Genomic DNA, 15043 nt, shown 5'->3' with positions numbered 1-15043 from the left:
TAACACCTATGCTTAATATGTCCATGTTTTAAATGCTGGCTTTCTCAGGATACTGCTATGCTTGAAATTTTTGCCTTTAGGTCATCTATTACAATCTGAGCCATACTCATAAGTAAAATTCCTGTCACACAACAGTTGTTCTAACTGAAATATCTAGCTGATCTAATCTATCTGTAATTTGTAATGCTTGTGACATTATCGCAGCTAACTGCAAAAATGGTTTTCTTAGTAGAGCTCTCATTGGACAGACAGCCTTTTCAGAAAATTTCAGCATACCTGGGATTAAGCATTAAACCACTAACACAGAGAGACTAGGACTACATGCGCATGTGGCCTGAAGCAAATGGTCCTCTGCAGGGAACTGTGTTTCCTTAGGAAGACCGATAGGTCAACTAATTTCTCCTAAACCGTTGCAGATTCAGCTATTACTTGGCAGATGAGCAGGTAATGCAGTTATGGATGCCTGCTCGAGGCCATGGCATCCTGTCTGTAATATGAACCTATGGCTAATGTAAATCTGACAGAAGAGAGGAGACTTGCTACCTCCTCTGCTGAACAGGCAGCCTATGGCTTAAATTGGCTGTAGGAGAAGGCAGTGAGAGAAATGGAGGTAGGAGGACAATATCAAAGGCCAGCAGCTTAGCAGTGGTGATCCTCTAGCAGTGAAAATTCAAAGTGCATTCTTTAGCCATGTCAGGAATAGATTGTGCTTCCTCATCTCTGTGCCTGAGCAACAGCTTCAACTTTTCGTAGCAACTCATTTCTCCATAAAGAAAAGCAAGATACAACAGTGACTTGAATGTTTAACAGTTTCCTACCTGTAGCTCGTCCCAAGTATAATTTCACATACCTGAGACAGATTCTCTGTTTGTTTGTTATTATATAATAAAGGTTTGTTCTTTTTTGGTGATCTATAAAATCTGGAAATTTGCTGCTGAAAAGGATTTTAATTAGAAATGGCAAGAGACATTACTGAGTACAAAATTCAGTTTGGAATCAATGATGTTTGGACTAGAATTTTGTTTTTCCACCTTATTCTTATAAAGGAATCATGGTTGGAGAATAATAGGGAACACCAACTTTTGAAAACATAAAATATCAAAATTCTAAGGTAACGTTACTCTATAAATTTGAAATTCCATGACAGTAACTTCTTGACAGCTTATCAGTTTCATCCTTATTCAAGTCTGTTAAGACCCCCTGAAAAATAATAACAAAACTAGACTCGCACCACACAGTTCTCTAAATCTTTGGATTTATAAATAAATACAAATATATTAAGATAGACATAAAAAAGTCTTTGGATTTACCCTTTCAATATGAATAATTTGTAATTTTCAGAATATACTACCATTTTTACAACTATTGGTTTAGCTTAATGAAAATCAACATTAATCATGTTTAAAATACAGGATATGTAAACAAGATTTTGTTCAATAGCCTTGTAAATTGGTATATTCTCTTGCTTTTTTCTGAAATTATAAATCCATTGTTTGCATTTCATCTGGCATACAAATTGTTGAATTAATTCTTATTCTTACAAATGTATTTACAATTAATCCATATGGTTCTCAGCATCTTTCTTTGGGTTGGATAATGGTGAGTTTTTTGCATCAGTGTGAAAATGAATTAGAATCTAATAGCTTTTCTAAAGATGACCAGTTAAATTGCAATTGTAATAAGCTTTCTGTACATAATGAAAACAATCTAAAACTTAATTGCGTAATTAAACTGAGTGCTTCTGGTAACAAACTGATAAGTATCCTTTAATGACCCAATAAATCTAACCTAATCTAACTGCTATTTAATATCTCACGTGAATTTAAGGAGGGTTTTCACTATGCTTGTTTGTTTCAGAAATTAGTTCTGAAATTAGCATATGGTGGTGTTTCCATTTTTAAAGGGATGCCTATATATAATTCTGTTTCATATATGGTTTTTCATCATCATTGCATATAAAATTAAGATAGCATTGCCAACTTTATTTAACCTTTTTGCATTTTAAATATATTATTTGGAGCTCACAAGGATTACACTGTGATCAACCAATCCTGGTACACTCATCCTGTCAGTTTACCATGAAGAATAAACAGATTCATAAGATAGAAATGGCATTTTCTTCTTATCCAGACAGCCTAATTTCTGACAGATTTGTTTATTTAGGTGGCCCTCTTTTGCTCAGTCTCAGAGGGGGTGATTTAGACTACCATTTCTCAAACATCACTTAAATCTAAAAGATGCCTGAGTGTGTTTGTTTTGACCACAGAGTTACTCAGACACCCAAAGTCTTCTGAGCATCTCAGAAATCAGGGAGTTGGAAAAATTAGGTTAGCTGTGATAGGAAGATGAGTGGAAAGATACTTAATCTCTGCTCAAGTCACAGTGGGGACACAGTCTCTAAGATCTACTCTGATTATATCTAAGTTGAGCTGTAGTAAGATCAATTCAAAATGCCACTGGGGAATGACTAGAGAACACCTTCTCTGTAAGGCTCCAGGACGAAGACCCAGGAACTAAACTTCTTTTAGGCTGCATGGATCTGAACATCACCAACTCTTTTATTCAGTTTTCTCTAAATCCATAATCTTCAATAGGGCTTGTACCTTTCACGCTAAAAATAGTTTCAGATGGGGCTAATTGCACACTTCCTTGCAGCTTAGCCACCATACAGTGGGAATGCAAGGAATACACGTCACTGACCAGTGCACATCACTCTTCACATTCTCAGTGGCTTGTTGAACACTTAACTCAAAGTATATACAAAGGAATGTTGCTAAAATATGCATTGATGTTCAGTGCCAAAAAAAATAAAAAATGTTTAGAAGCCATTTTAGCTCTTACATAAAGGAATTTCTCCAGCTGGTTCCTGATTCTGATATCATGAGGAGTTTACTGTTACCTCCAGTGGACTGAGAATAAAAGTCCAAATACATAAAATAATTTTGTCTCTTTCTAGAGCTGCTCAAAATACGGGAGCTATTTATCCACTTAATTTGGTGAAAATGTAGGTTTTTAAAACATCAGTGCAGTTCTGTGCAGTTCTTTCTTTTTGATCTCTCATCATTTTACACATGGTAGAAGCAAGTAGGTGATTTGAAATATAAGCATGACTTGTCATTTTATAAACCAATTATTGCTTATGGCATATGACAGGTTAGGAAGTAGTACATATGCATACAGTCATGAATATATTGATATTTTAAACAACAGAGTCAAGTGAATGCTTTTAAGGGAAATTATGAGAAAATAGTGCATTCTTGGAGAGGTTATTGAAATCAGTTGGAAGCAACCTATTCACTTATTCACTTCAGTTAGTTCTAGTTTAACAGTCCAGAACAAACAGCAAGAGGTTGTAGGAATGAATGAGCTGCAGAGGAGGGATGAGAGGGAAGCAATACATGGATACATTTTATAAAGAAAACTTTAAATCCATAAATCATTACTGGAAAAACAAGAGGTGAAAACCAAAATCTGTCAACATTATGGATTCCAAAAGGATTTGTACAATAAACAACGTATGTTTCATGGAAACCAACTTCATCTTTCTCAGATGAGAATATTATGAATGGGTTAAAAATTAATTAAAACTGATGAACTGGTAAAATCTATGACAAGATATTACAAGGAAATTAAAAAAGATGAAGTGAGGATGTAAAAAAGTAACCAGGACCAGACACTTATTCAGAGACAGTCCATAAAGCAAAAATGGAAAGAGATGCAAAGGTAAGGAAAAGGTATTGTGTAAACCACTTCTTCAAAATAATTACGTGATTTTTTTTTTGTTTGAATCATCAATAACGTGGTTGTAGGCATTTCATAAAGAACATACAGTGTACAGAGAGAAATGTTAAAGTCTGGACCAGGCAGCTGCTGAACCAAGGATACTGTAAGATACGTTACTCTCACATCTGTCATCTTTCATAAGTGTGGAACACTGCTCATGCACACAGATGAAAACAGAAACTGGCCAGACCAACCGATATTGAAAAGGAATTAACTGTTGTTTACAAAACAGAGAAGGAATTCATTAGTTGCATTTGTTTTAACTGGTGTTTCTTTTTAAGGAATTTTAATAATGGTATTTTAGCAGCAAAATATTTGTGGAAAGAAAGTTGAAATGGGAATCCTATAGAAACAAAGCTCCAGGTTTGCATGCACAATTACTCCCAATAATTATTTTTGTATTTATCCAGAAATAGACATAATCAGCAAGCAATTCTGAGCCACAATGAGCCAGTCTGGCTTACATGTTCAGCATCAAGAATCTCACTATAGAGAATGGTTTGTTGTTAATTCTGAAGGAAATAAGTAAATGTTAAAAATGCATACAGAAGTTAAAACATCCACAGAAACAGATACATGTTAACTGAAATACAAAGAAGGAAAACATGAGATAATTGCATCATACATTTATGTTCATTATAAACTGTTTTTGGATTTCCAATAATGTTCACATGACATGGATTTAAGTGAATTATTATTACAACATTTGTGATTTTTTAATTATTATTTTTATGTATACTCCTCACAGGAGGAATTGGTATCATTTCAGGAGCATGATTTTTTACTAACATTTCTCTTAGCACAATACATTCATATCCCTGTCCTCAACAAATATATATTATATTTTTATTTCCAGGGTTTATTGTTTGTCAAGATCAGCCATTGAGTTATGGAACAAAATGGAAAGAAGTTTGCTAGAAGTACCTACCTTTAAGCACAGAAAATAACTATGCAGCAAACCTTCTTGATTATTCTGTTATGATTGAGTGGAGTCTCCAACTTCTAACCTCTTTTAATTTTTGCAGTAACTCATATTAAACAACTTTTTTTTTGTCCCAGCAAAGTAAAAAGTTTCATGAAACTAGGTTATTCAGCTGTATGAGGATTCGAAAGAGCTTGCAGCATCTGCATCACAGCTGGAAGCATGAAGGGAAAACTTTCTTTCATGTTTAGAAGTTGCTAGATAAATGAGAAGAGCACGTAACCGTGTCTCCTCACTATGTACACCAACTGCAGGTATTTCAGTGACACTGCAGTAGATGATTTTCCCCCTGCATGTTTTTTTCAGTCTCCTGCAAGCTCTTCCGTCTTATGAAGCAGATTCCTCCCCTCTGTCTTCCACCATCCATGTAACAAGTACAAAGTTTTAAGATGCCAAAAGAGTTAGCCCAACTTTTCTACAGCTGACAGTAAAATGTCTCTCCTCTGTCCGCTACCAAATACTATTGTGATATCCTTCTCTGTCCTTCTGTGGAAGAAGACTGAAAACCCCAGAGATCCAAATCAACCTATCAAGAAGTTTCTGCATTAATTTAACCATAATATCCAAGACTCAGATGAGTCAAGATAATTTCCTTTGGAAAGAACAGTTTGAAGAGAGGGAAGAATACTGAGAAAGTGACTTAAAAAAAACAGCATTGACAAAACATGGAATAAAATTCCATAGTACTGACAAGACTACCCTGAAGGGTCAAAGAATTAGTAAGAGATATGGAAAAAGTGCTAGCTTTTTATTTTTGAAGACTGTCTACACTGCAAAAAAAATTTTAAAAAAGAAAAATTACTTCATCTGATCATCATTAATTCACCTTGTACTGTTTAGGATGTTCCAGGTGAGACAGAGAGGCTTGCTGGGATTTGTGGGAAATGACTGAACTTCTAGTTATGATTGAGAGGACTTCACAGTCCATCTTCCTCCAATGCAATGCTGACTTTTATTACCAACCTCATGGAAATATTTTTTAGCAGCACTTTTTCTGCCTTTCAACTGCCTTGCTGTCCCACTTCTATTGCATTTTTATTGCCCCCATCTGTCCAAACTACACCATCAGCAACTACAGTATTTTTATAGGCAGAAAATATAGATATTTCTAGCACATGGATTTAACTTAAGTTTGTTTACTATAATTGTTTGTAAATAGATTCTTTATATCAGGATCATTGAATTTCACAGTTTCTCAGTAGACTCCTTTTTGTAAGCATTTGCAGCTTGAAATGTGGCTATAAGATAACTGATAAGGGAACAATATTGTGAGAGGGATTTCTTCCTGCTTTATTGCTTTCTTTCTGTCACTTAACACTGCTGCCATTTTCAGAAGAAATGTATTAAAAAATCACACAACCTGGACAATATAAAATTCAAAAGCCCTTTTGAACATACTGTTACATCTTAACATTTCTTTTCACAAACTCTAAGGACAGAATCTTCTCAAAAATACAACTGTTTTAGAAACACCACACATACAAAATGAGTACAGGGTAAGGTTAACAACAACTCTGTCAAAGACAAGATCCTAATGACCCTCAACAGTGAACAGAACCAAGACACATTTAAATAAAAATGGCTGAAATGTCACAGTGCAATCCAACACCTGCCATGAATCTTGTCGAATCATTTATGAATAAAAATGAATTTCCAACTGCAATTATGGTTCTTCTCTGAAAGAAAGAATTTTTATGGACAATCTCACCTACCATTGACAACCTTCAATTTTCTGGATACTGAAATGCCGGTTCTTTTTCTATGGCTTGAAATAATCTATATAATGTTAAGTTGCACCTCATTTATGCTACTCTTGATATCGTTCTGAAAAGAAGGACATTCAAAGCAGCATTTTTGTCTTGAAGGAAGAAAGAAAATAGTAGAGTCAAAAGATTTTTCACTGCTGGAAAGTGACGACAGTGCTTTGCATCCTACTGACATAGTGGTCTGCAACAAACCTGAATATCTGCAACTGAGTGAAAGAAAATTAAGGTATGAGAGCACACATATGGAGACTTATGCCCTGCAGTTAGGATTTTAATTGGATGCCTCTCCTGGAGGTTTCAGATAGGTTAAACCACAGCTGGAAACAATATTACTGTCTTTTGTCTTATATCAGTCTAGAGGATTGTTGTATTCAAATGACAAAAGATCATTGCACAAGCAAAGAACCATCCCTTAATTTTAAGACTGTTAGGTTGTAAAAGAACAACAAGTTTTGAGACTTAACAATAAATACTTTGGAAATCAAATCATCTACAGACCAGCTGATCTCCACCCTTGTTGTGCTTAATTTTAACTATATATTATCTGCATTTTTTATGGACAATAAGTAGGATCATTGAATGGTTGGTCAAACAGTCATATCATAATTTCTTGAAGAGATCATGTGAGAAAATACTTTATTCATACTCAGTATGAATTATTAATCCCTCCCTGATGACCAGCAACATTTCAGGAAGAATAATTTCTTTTCTGAAGAACTGCATTCCTTGGCAGAAGCATGATGCAACAGCAATACCATTACAAAATCGTTTTTGTTACCTCATCAGTCTGAAGAGCCAATTGGAAGGGTTCTAAGCAAGCACCTGCAAACCTTGTTAGGATCTCAGAGATTTGGAAATTTAGAAAAGCTGATTCAACACCTGTGCTAGGACTCCTGCTCCTTGCAAGCTGTGTTAATGCTGTGATGCCGTGCTCTCACTACTGTAAATGTCTTTAGGAGGTTTCTGCAAACCTGAACGTATCAGATCAAGCTTGCATTTGTGCTAAACAATATAAATATGTTTTTAATTGGAGAAGGCCTATACTTTTAGTCTATACATTCCCATACCACTGGTTCAGTTCACTTAGGAGTATGGATCTAGATATTCAGCAAATAACTTGTTTATCTAACAGTATAGAGGTTCTTTCTTTAAGTTGCAACTTAAATCAAAATAAATTTATCTCCTCTGTCTTCACACCACAAAATTATCCCCTTTAGAGGAAAGTATCTGCTTTAGAATAAGCACAATCATTCTTTGGACTCCACTGACTGATTCTAATGGGAGCCTCCCATCTCAATGCTAATAGACATCCACATTTAGACAACTATAGCAGGAATCTTGGTCTTATATTTAAAAACACCTAATGGGAAATGCACTTTCAGATCTGAGAAAATAACTGACTCGAGAGAATTTTACTAGCCAGTAAAAAGTGATAATCTGGTATTTAATTTTGAGAATTTAAGACTATCATAAACTTTCACTTTTACGCTCTCTTCATACTCTTCAACGTTAGCAAGGACAATCCTAATTTACAAATAACAATGCAAAAGCAAAATATTTCTTTTTTGAAAATGGAACCATTATGTAAGACATAACAAATTTACCTTATGTGAGTGGAAAATAAGCTTTCTGGAAGAAAATGTTCAAGGCGGACTAAAGAATCTGCAGAGAAATTGTCTTCCAGTGGTAAAATGTATTAACTTCCAGTTTGTTATAATCAAGGTCAACTTCCAATTTTCAACGTGTCATAACACACGCAGTTTTTACAAAGTCATTGACATACAAATATTGATGTGATGATGAAGTTTTCAAAAGCCTTTGGTGTACTGAAGTGTACTCAGATCCTTAGTCATGGAGCACACCAATCTGATGCAATTATTAAACACACAAATTATTTAAATATTTGTTAGACTTATTTTACTGACAAAATGCCTCCAGGATTTAAATCATTCATTACTTACCCCTGTTCTCTGAACTTCCAAGAAAATCGCTCTTTGAAATGCTCTCTCCCACACTGCCAACTCGTTGCCCAGCTCTACGTTGAAATAATGACTCTTGCCATGTCCAACCATAACACTGAAACAATATGGCCTCTGGTCTTCAAGATCAAAGTCCTGATGAATACCTAAATACAAGTTTGCTTGTAGCCAGCAATCATCAGCAAGCCAGAGCTGAAAGACATGTTTCAGTATGTGATTCTTCATCTCGCAAAAACAAACAGTTAAATCGGTGTTGTCTTCTGTAAGTGATGGGTACTTGGATATGTTATATCATTATGTTAATAACTACTTTGAAGAAATGTTCTGAGAATTAAGTAATAATTTCAAAGACAACTTCTCTCTTTGCTTCTTACTCACTTTACTCTGTATCATGTAATCCAAGCTACTTCTGCAGTTCCAAAATACTGTCAAAGTTACCTAAGCAATACATACATAATTTAAAAGGAGTTTGTAATAATACATTGTTCACAGTGAAAAGGAAGTAAATCCCTGAATTTTTTGAATACAATTCCAGTGCTCTGTACCAGCTTTACAGGAGAATATAGTTACTCTGTTCTAATTGGGTTCCAATATGCTAAACACCAAGGAATGCAGTGATTTATCAAGCACCCATGGGCTCATTCTGGCAATGAAAATGTGAGCTTTCAAATGTCTCCTAATAGCTGCCAATGCTGCTCTGTAATTACAAGGGGAGTGAAGTGAGATCCTGCCATCACCTTCAAGATAAAGAAGAGAAACTTATTAGTCTTTCATAATAAAAAATATCCCTGTAACAGAATGTTTTGTAAATGAAAACAAATTCTTACAAGAAACCTCCCTATCCTTTGAAGACTTCATTGCTTAGCATAAATATAGAGAAAAAGAAAACAAAATAAAAAAGCTACCGCTTATGCATCTGAGTACTTTCACTGACTGAATTTCCAAATTATGCATTTTTAAAAATGTCTATTTAGCATCTATTTAGCTATCTCTCTATAAAGGCATGGGGCAGAAAAGAATGAATGAACAAAAAAAGTAACTTGCAAAGAGAATGTTATTTCTTATTTTTTTTAAACTCACCTGCAAACAGAATTTTCTTTCTCTAGCACTCCAGGTTAGGTTTAAGAGACTTGACTCTAGTCAGACAGACCTGAGGTAAAAGCAGTCATCTTTGACTGGACCTAGGTGGCTTTGAAAAGACCAGAATGCAGCTTTGCAGTGATACCCAAGTCCTAAAATCTTGTAGTCAGGATAAGCCTTCTAAAGATTTAGAATTTATTTTCCCAGATCTTCTAATAGTCCATCATAGCCTATTGTTGAAAGTCCATGCACATGGAAGCAAACAAACAACTGGAATCTGAGCATCCAAATGTAATGTAAAATATTCTGATACATGTAAAAGAAATGCTTAAATGTTCGGGGTCTTCTGTCCCTCCTGTTCTAGGAGCACACACAACCGCTCTCCAGGACAGCAGTGAAGATCCACTTTATAGTAATGAAAAGCAAAGGAAATAAATGCTCTGCTAGCACACCCTCCTCTGTCTACTGCTCTCATCTTCACAAATAGGATGAAAATACTTGGATGGGAACAGAAAATTTTGTTTCTGCTGGTGAATTACTGAATAACATAAAGCTGGCAAATGGAACCTTATGCAATTTACTCAAGTCTAGTCTGTTAAGCTATGGATGTTTTGTGGGGCACCTCAGAAGCAGCATATAATGCCACCAGGGTACACAGCACTTTGTTGTCAAAAATGGGCCTGCAGCTACCCAAGGAGAGAACAGTCTTGAAGAAGTTCAAAGTTATCTTACAATGCTCCTTTGGACTGGTGAAAAGGAAGCTGAACAAAATACCTGCATATCATCTGGTGTTCAGCAGCCATGGAGCGACAGGTATTACATCTACATCTGCTTCAAGAACCAGTACTTCTCATTTTTGGCTCACAGACTACTATATTAACATTTTTTACCTTGTATGTGAAAATGTGAAGTGTGAAAATACCAGGCAATAGAAGAAAATAAAATGTTTTTAAGACAGGTGGCTTTTAAAAATGTGTCTAAATCTCTCACCCCTGAAAAATACAGATTTTCAGTAACAGTTCCAGTAAACATGGAGTATGAGGCAAGGTATACATGAGATAAAAGAGATCACATTTTCAATCTGGTTGTTACCACTAAATGTCCATGAATATGCAAGTATGTGATATACTGATTAATTTTCATTCACATGCATATGCATGCTTGTGTATTCAAGGGGGTATTTATATGTATGCATGTATACACACACAAAAATCTAAAATAATAGCAAACATTTTGTTGTAAAATGCAATTTTCATGTTGTGTTCTTATTTTCCATGTTTAACTCTTGTGTCATAATATACATAGATGAGACACAGTTAGGTAACAAGTGCACCTCACCTTAAAATCCATCTTTCGTGAGAAGATCCGATAGCACTCTCCAGCACAGTTTTGCACTAGTTCTAACCAGCTTCTGAAAATCCTTAAGAACACCCTCCCCAAAGGCAGCTTTTACAACATAAACACCATCTTTCAGTCTGCAATGTAGAAACCTTAATCTCTTAAGATTTTTTCATCTTTTTGGATTTGCTCAGTTTGCCTCATTGTCATTTTCACCAAAGAATCAACAGAAAAGAGGTTAAAGTGTTGAATTTGAGCTTTTGCACTTTAGCTAATGTATTCATGAAGACTGGCAATTAAGCATTAATTTATTAAAATGTCAAGAACATTAAAGAGTTCAATCTTGGGTAGTTTATTTCATACTTCTTTTTCTTAATGAAAAAGTACCACAGAAATTGCTTTAAGGATAGATTGCCCTTGAAATTACTAAAATATTCAAGGAAGGACTGAATTTCAAATCAGTAGTAACATTTCAAGGAGGAAAAACCAAAACGTATATAAACTATATATATATATGAAAACCTCTATGAAGTATAGCAAAACCTTTTCAAAAGGAATAATGAGTATATATTTCACTGCTGCCTACCTTATTTATCAGGAAAAAGTAACTTTTAAAAAAGATTAAGGAGACAGAACAAATAATCTGGGACAGAGCTTCTACTCTTTGGTGCTGTCTCAGTGATGGGCAGGACTTGAAATTGCCCACACGTACCCAGCTGGAGACATGGTCACATTAAAGTAATGCTGTGCCCACAAAAATATGGCTGTGCTCCTGCAGCCTGTGCTCCAGAGCTGAGCTCAAGTCCCGAACTCCAGGATTGCTGTTTTCCCCTCTCCCCACTTCTGCCAGAGAAGGGAACCTTCCTCCTCTGCCCAGTGACAGCAGGTTTACAACAGAGAAAAAACAGGCAGTGATGGGATGCAAAACTGACAGCTGACATCAGCAGAAGCTCTTTTAACAGCCACTTAATGGAACTGACACCTCTGTAAAATGCAGACGTTGGCTCATGTTTCAGAGCTATTTTTTCTAGATTTCTGTCACGTTCTGTGTGCTCCTTGCTCTGTTGGTTGTATCTTCATCATGTTTTCAATTTATAGTTTTTTTTTAAATCATAGTCAACGAAATTGGTGTAGGAAACATGCCTATGTTGTTGAAAGTTAGTTTGGGACAAGTAGTTTGAGCAGTCAGGACATGGAAACTCCCTGCCACCCCATTCTTTGAAGAATTTGGTCATTCAGCTCTACAGCAAACCCCCCTCTATGCAGAACAGGGCAGTAAAGGGGAATGGAGTGTCATTGTAAGATCTATGAACTTTTTTTCTCTTTTTACTTTTCCTTCTGTAAATTGTCCTGAATAACTGCCTTGCATCAGAAAAAAAACCCCAAATTGACCAAAAAAATCCTTAAGCAGTTCTCCTTCAGTGCAATGTTAAGTTGGGTTCTGTACAGGTAATAGAGCAACAACCTTCCTTCTCCACAACGTTAGTACATAGTCAAGTGAGGAACAGCAGAGAGAAGTACAGTGAAACAGCATTTTATCTGAAAAGACACATACTTCTGTTGTTGGTGTCGTCCCCTCCCCCCGATAATATGTTTGTTTTTACCCTCTTAGGCAAGTAGGCTCTTATCTAGCCTCACCTCACCTGCAAAGCAGTTTTTGATTAGCTGGTAGACAACTAAATTATCTGATGCAACTTCTTAGAAAATATCTTCTGTAAGTCAATTATTTAAACAGATTGCTAAGGTTTTGCCCAAACTCTTTCCTTGGGACAAGCTAAACAGAAAACGTGATGCTGTCCCTAGGTGGTAGAAAAAAATATGAAGAATTCTGTGGTACGTAAATGCACCATGCTGCCCTTGGTAAAGTAAACCCTACTATAATATTTGCAAATAACACATGATCTAAAAAGGACATAATTTTACACTTCTAACTACTGAAATTAAGTAAGACTATGTTTATACAGATCAGGAACTACTGCAAAAGCATTCTTCATCACACTGACTTAAAAACCTGAGCCACTAAGAAAAAAGCCATATCCAGCTTCATTATGCTTAGCTGTGTGTCTCACCAGCACTTCATATAACGAGCTCCAATATGGAAAAATTTCTTCAATATGGAAGTATTTTAGTAACTTGCTCACTTGGAGCTTAACCCATTTTTCATATTCTCTTATACTAATGCACTAGTTGTTACAAATAGCTTTTTTTTATTTAAAGATAAACTATTTGAATGTTAGCTACTCCTAGTTAGATTAACTTGAGCTTATCAATAACAGGAAAAGGCAAGCTTTCTTTACTAAATAACACCATTGTAATAATTAGGAAACCTACCTTGTGAATTTTAAACAGAACCTCACAGAGGTTATAGATTTTTTCAGCTCGTACCCAGTCTAGTGTGCTTACCTATAATATCAAAAGAAAATATTAACAACACATTCTTTATTCTAAAATCATGTACAGATGAAAAAATTAAAAAGCTTTCACCCATCAATATTCTACTAGATGCTCCAAATACAGGCACGTTAGTACATTTAATATCCAGCATTTAGAAAAGGCTGTCAAATAGCATTCAATTCTTACAGAAACAGCATCTACACGAGTCTTACTATAATTAAAAGGTATTAAATAATTTCATTCCTTTTTTCCCCATTATTATTACAGTACGATGGAAACCTCTTTGTAACCTCTGTGGTGAGTTACATAGGCATCTTTATTTTCCAAGGTGCTAACACAGAGAACCCAAAGTCTCAAACCTGGAGTCATTCAGCTTCATGACTCAATTTAAGAAAAATCTTACAATCAACAGACCAAGATGTGTTCCTACATTCAGATTTGAATTTACATACACTAGGGCACCAATATCTTTATATTTATATTAAACACTGAAAAGGACTATGCAACTGCAATATTTGAAATTAAGCAGAATGTCAACTGTGTGCTTACTAATGAATATGAAAAGACATATTTTTTATTTCTTCTGATTTTATTTCTTTATCCTGTTGAGATGACAGGCTGTTAAAATTTTACAGTTTCAATGATACTTGAAGTTTTTCCCTAAATTCTAGTTCATGGTATAACATGATAATCTGTTTTCTTTTAAAACCAGTACCTAGCCTACGTAGTTCAAGAAAAAAAAAACAAAGAACCTATAATTAGAAAAAATACAAGGGGAATACACATTATTTTGATTACATATTTTGGAGCAAAATCCTAGCTCTTGGCGAAGGCACAGAAATGGCTGCACAGATATATGAGTAATTTGACTAAATTGCAACTCTGATGTTTTAGCATATTGAAATAATTGTTTTGGTGACTCTAATAGCAACTTAGATATACTTTAAAATATGAGGGCAGATGCAGCTTTGTCCTGTTCCTGTCCCCCTCCCAAAAAGAAGAAAGCAGAAAAATTAAATTATTTATTATAATATTACAATTATATGCATTATATATAGTTATTATAAAGCAAAATTTGGCTGTAAAACATCTGGCCTCTGTGGATTAAATGTAACTAGGAAAAAGCTATGAAATTTAATAACAGATTCTTTTTCTCTGTATTCACAGTAGCACATAGTTCAACTATAATAATCAGTCTTGTTCCTGATATTTTGCATGAAGGCCAACATGATTTTTTAAAATTTAAAATTTATTTTTAAGTTGAATTTCCAGGTCTTCATAAATTCTAAACCTCTAAGCAAAGTAGTAATAAAATGGTGAAAATCCAAACCACTAGAACAATTAGGAGCAGACTGATGTGACTTCTACTGGTTATTAAATGTTATTTCAGAGTGCTGTTGGAGGAGTAATGTGAACTTGGTGTTAGTTTCTTTCTAATCTTACATGCTCTTATGTCCACTCCAAGCGAAATTAATGAACATTATTATCAAGCAAACCTCACTGTGTGTTTCAAAGCAGTTTCAGAACTCACCTGAATTCTTTCTTAGCGTGGAAAGCATCCCACCTAAATGTAGACATCAGAAGTATCTAACCTTAACAACTGTCGTGGTGTAACCCCAGCTGGCAACTCAGCCCCACACAGCCACTTGCTCACTCCCCCACCAGTGGGGATGGGGGAGATAATCGGAAGAGTAAAAGTGAGAAAACATGTGGGTTGAGAT

The 15043-nt window shown here is 35.2% G+C and overlaps 1 protein-coding gene across 1 annotated transcript in view; it reads right to left on the bottom strand.

Annotated features, from left to right (window-relative positions):
• The window catches only part of SNTG2 (syntrophin gamma 2), a 268118-nt gene that overhangs the window by 24749 nt on the left and 228326 nt on the right, over positions 1–15043 (bottom strand). The window contains exons 13-14 of the mRNA XM_064448571.1: positions 13260–13331; positions 8493–8702 (exon numbers count right to left, since the gene is read on the bottom strand). Coding sequence (XP_064304641.1) covers positions 8493–8702; positions 13260–13331 — 282 coding nt within the window. The remainder of the gene's footprint in view (positions 1–8492; positions 8703–13259; positions 13332–15043) is intronic.

Source organism: Phalacrocorax carbo, chromosome 3 (genome assembly GCF_963921805.1).
Source record: "Phalacrocorax carbo chromosome 3, bPhaCar2.1, whole genome shotgun sequence".
In the NCBI taxonomy this organism is placed as follows: domain Eukaryota; kingdom Metazoa; phylum Chordata; class Aves; order Suliformes; family Phalacrocoracidae; genus Phalacrocorax; species Phalacrocorax carbo.
Note: the sequence above shows the minus strand (reverse complement) of the source record. Positions and strands in the feature narration are given on the sequence as shown.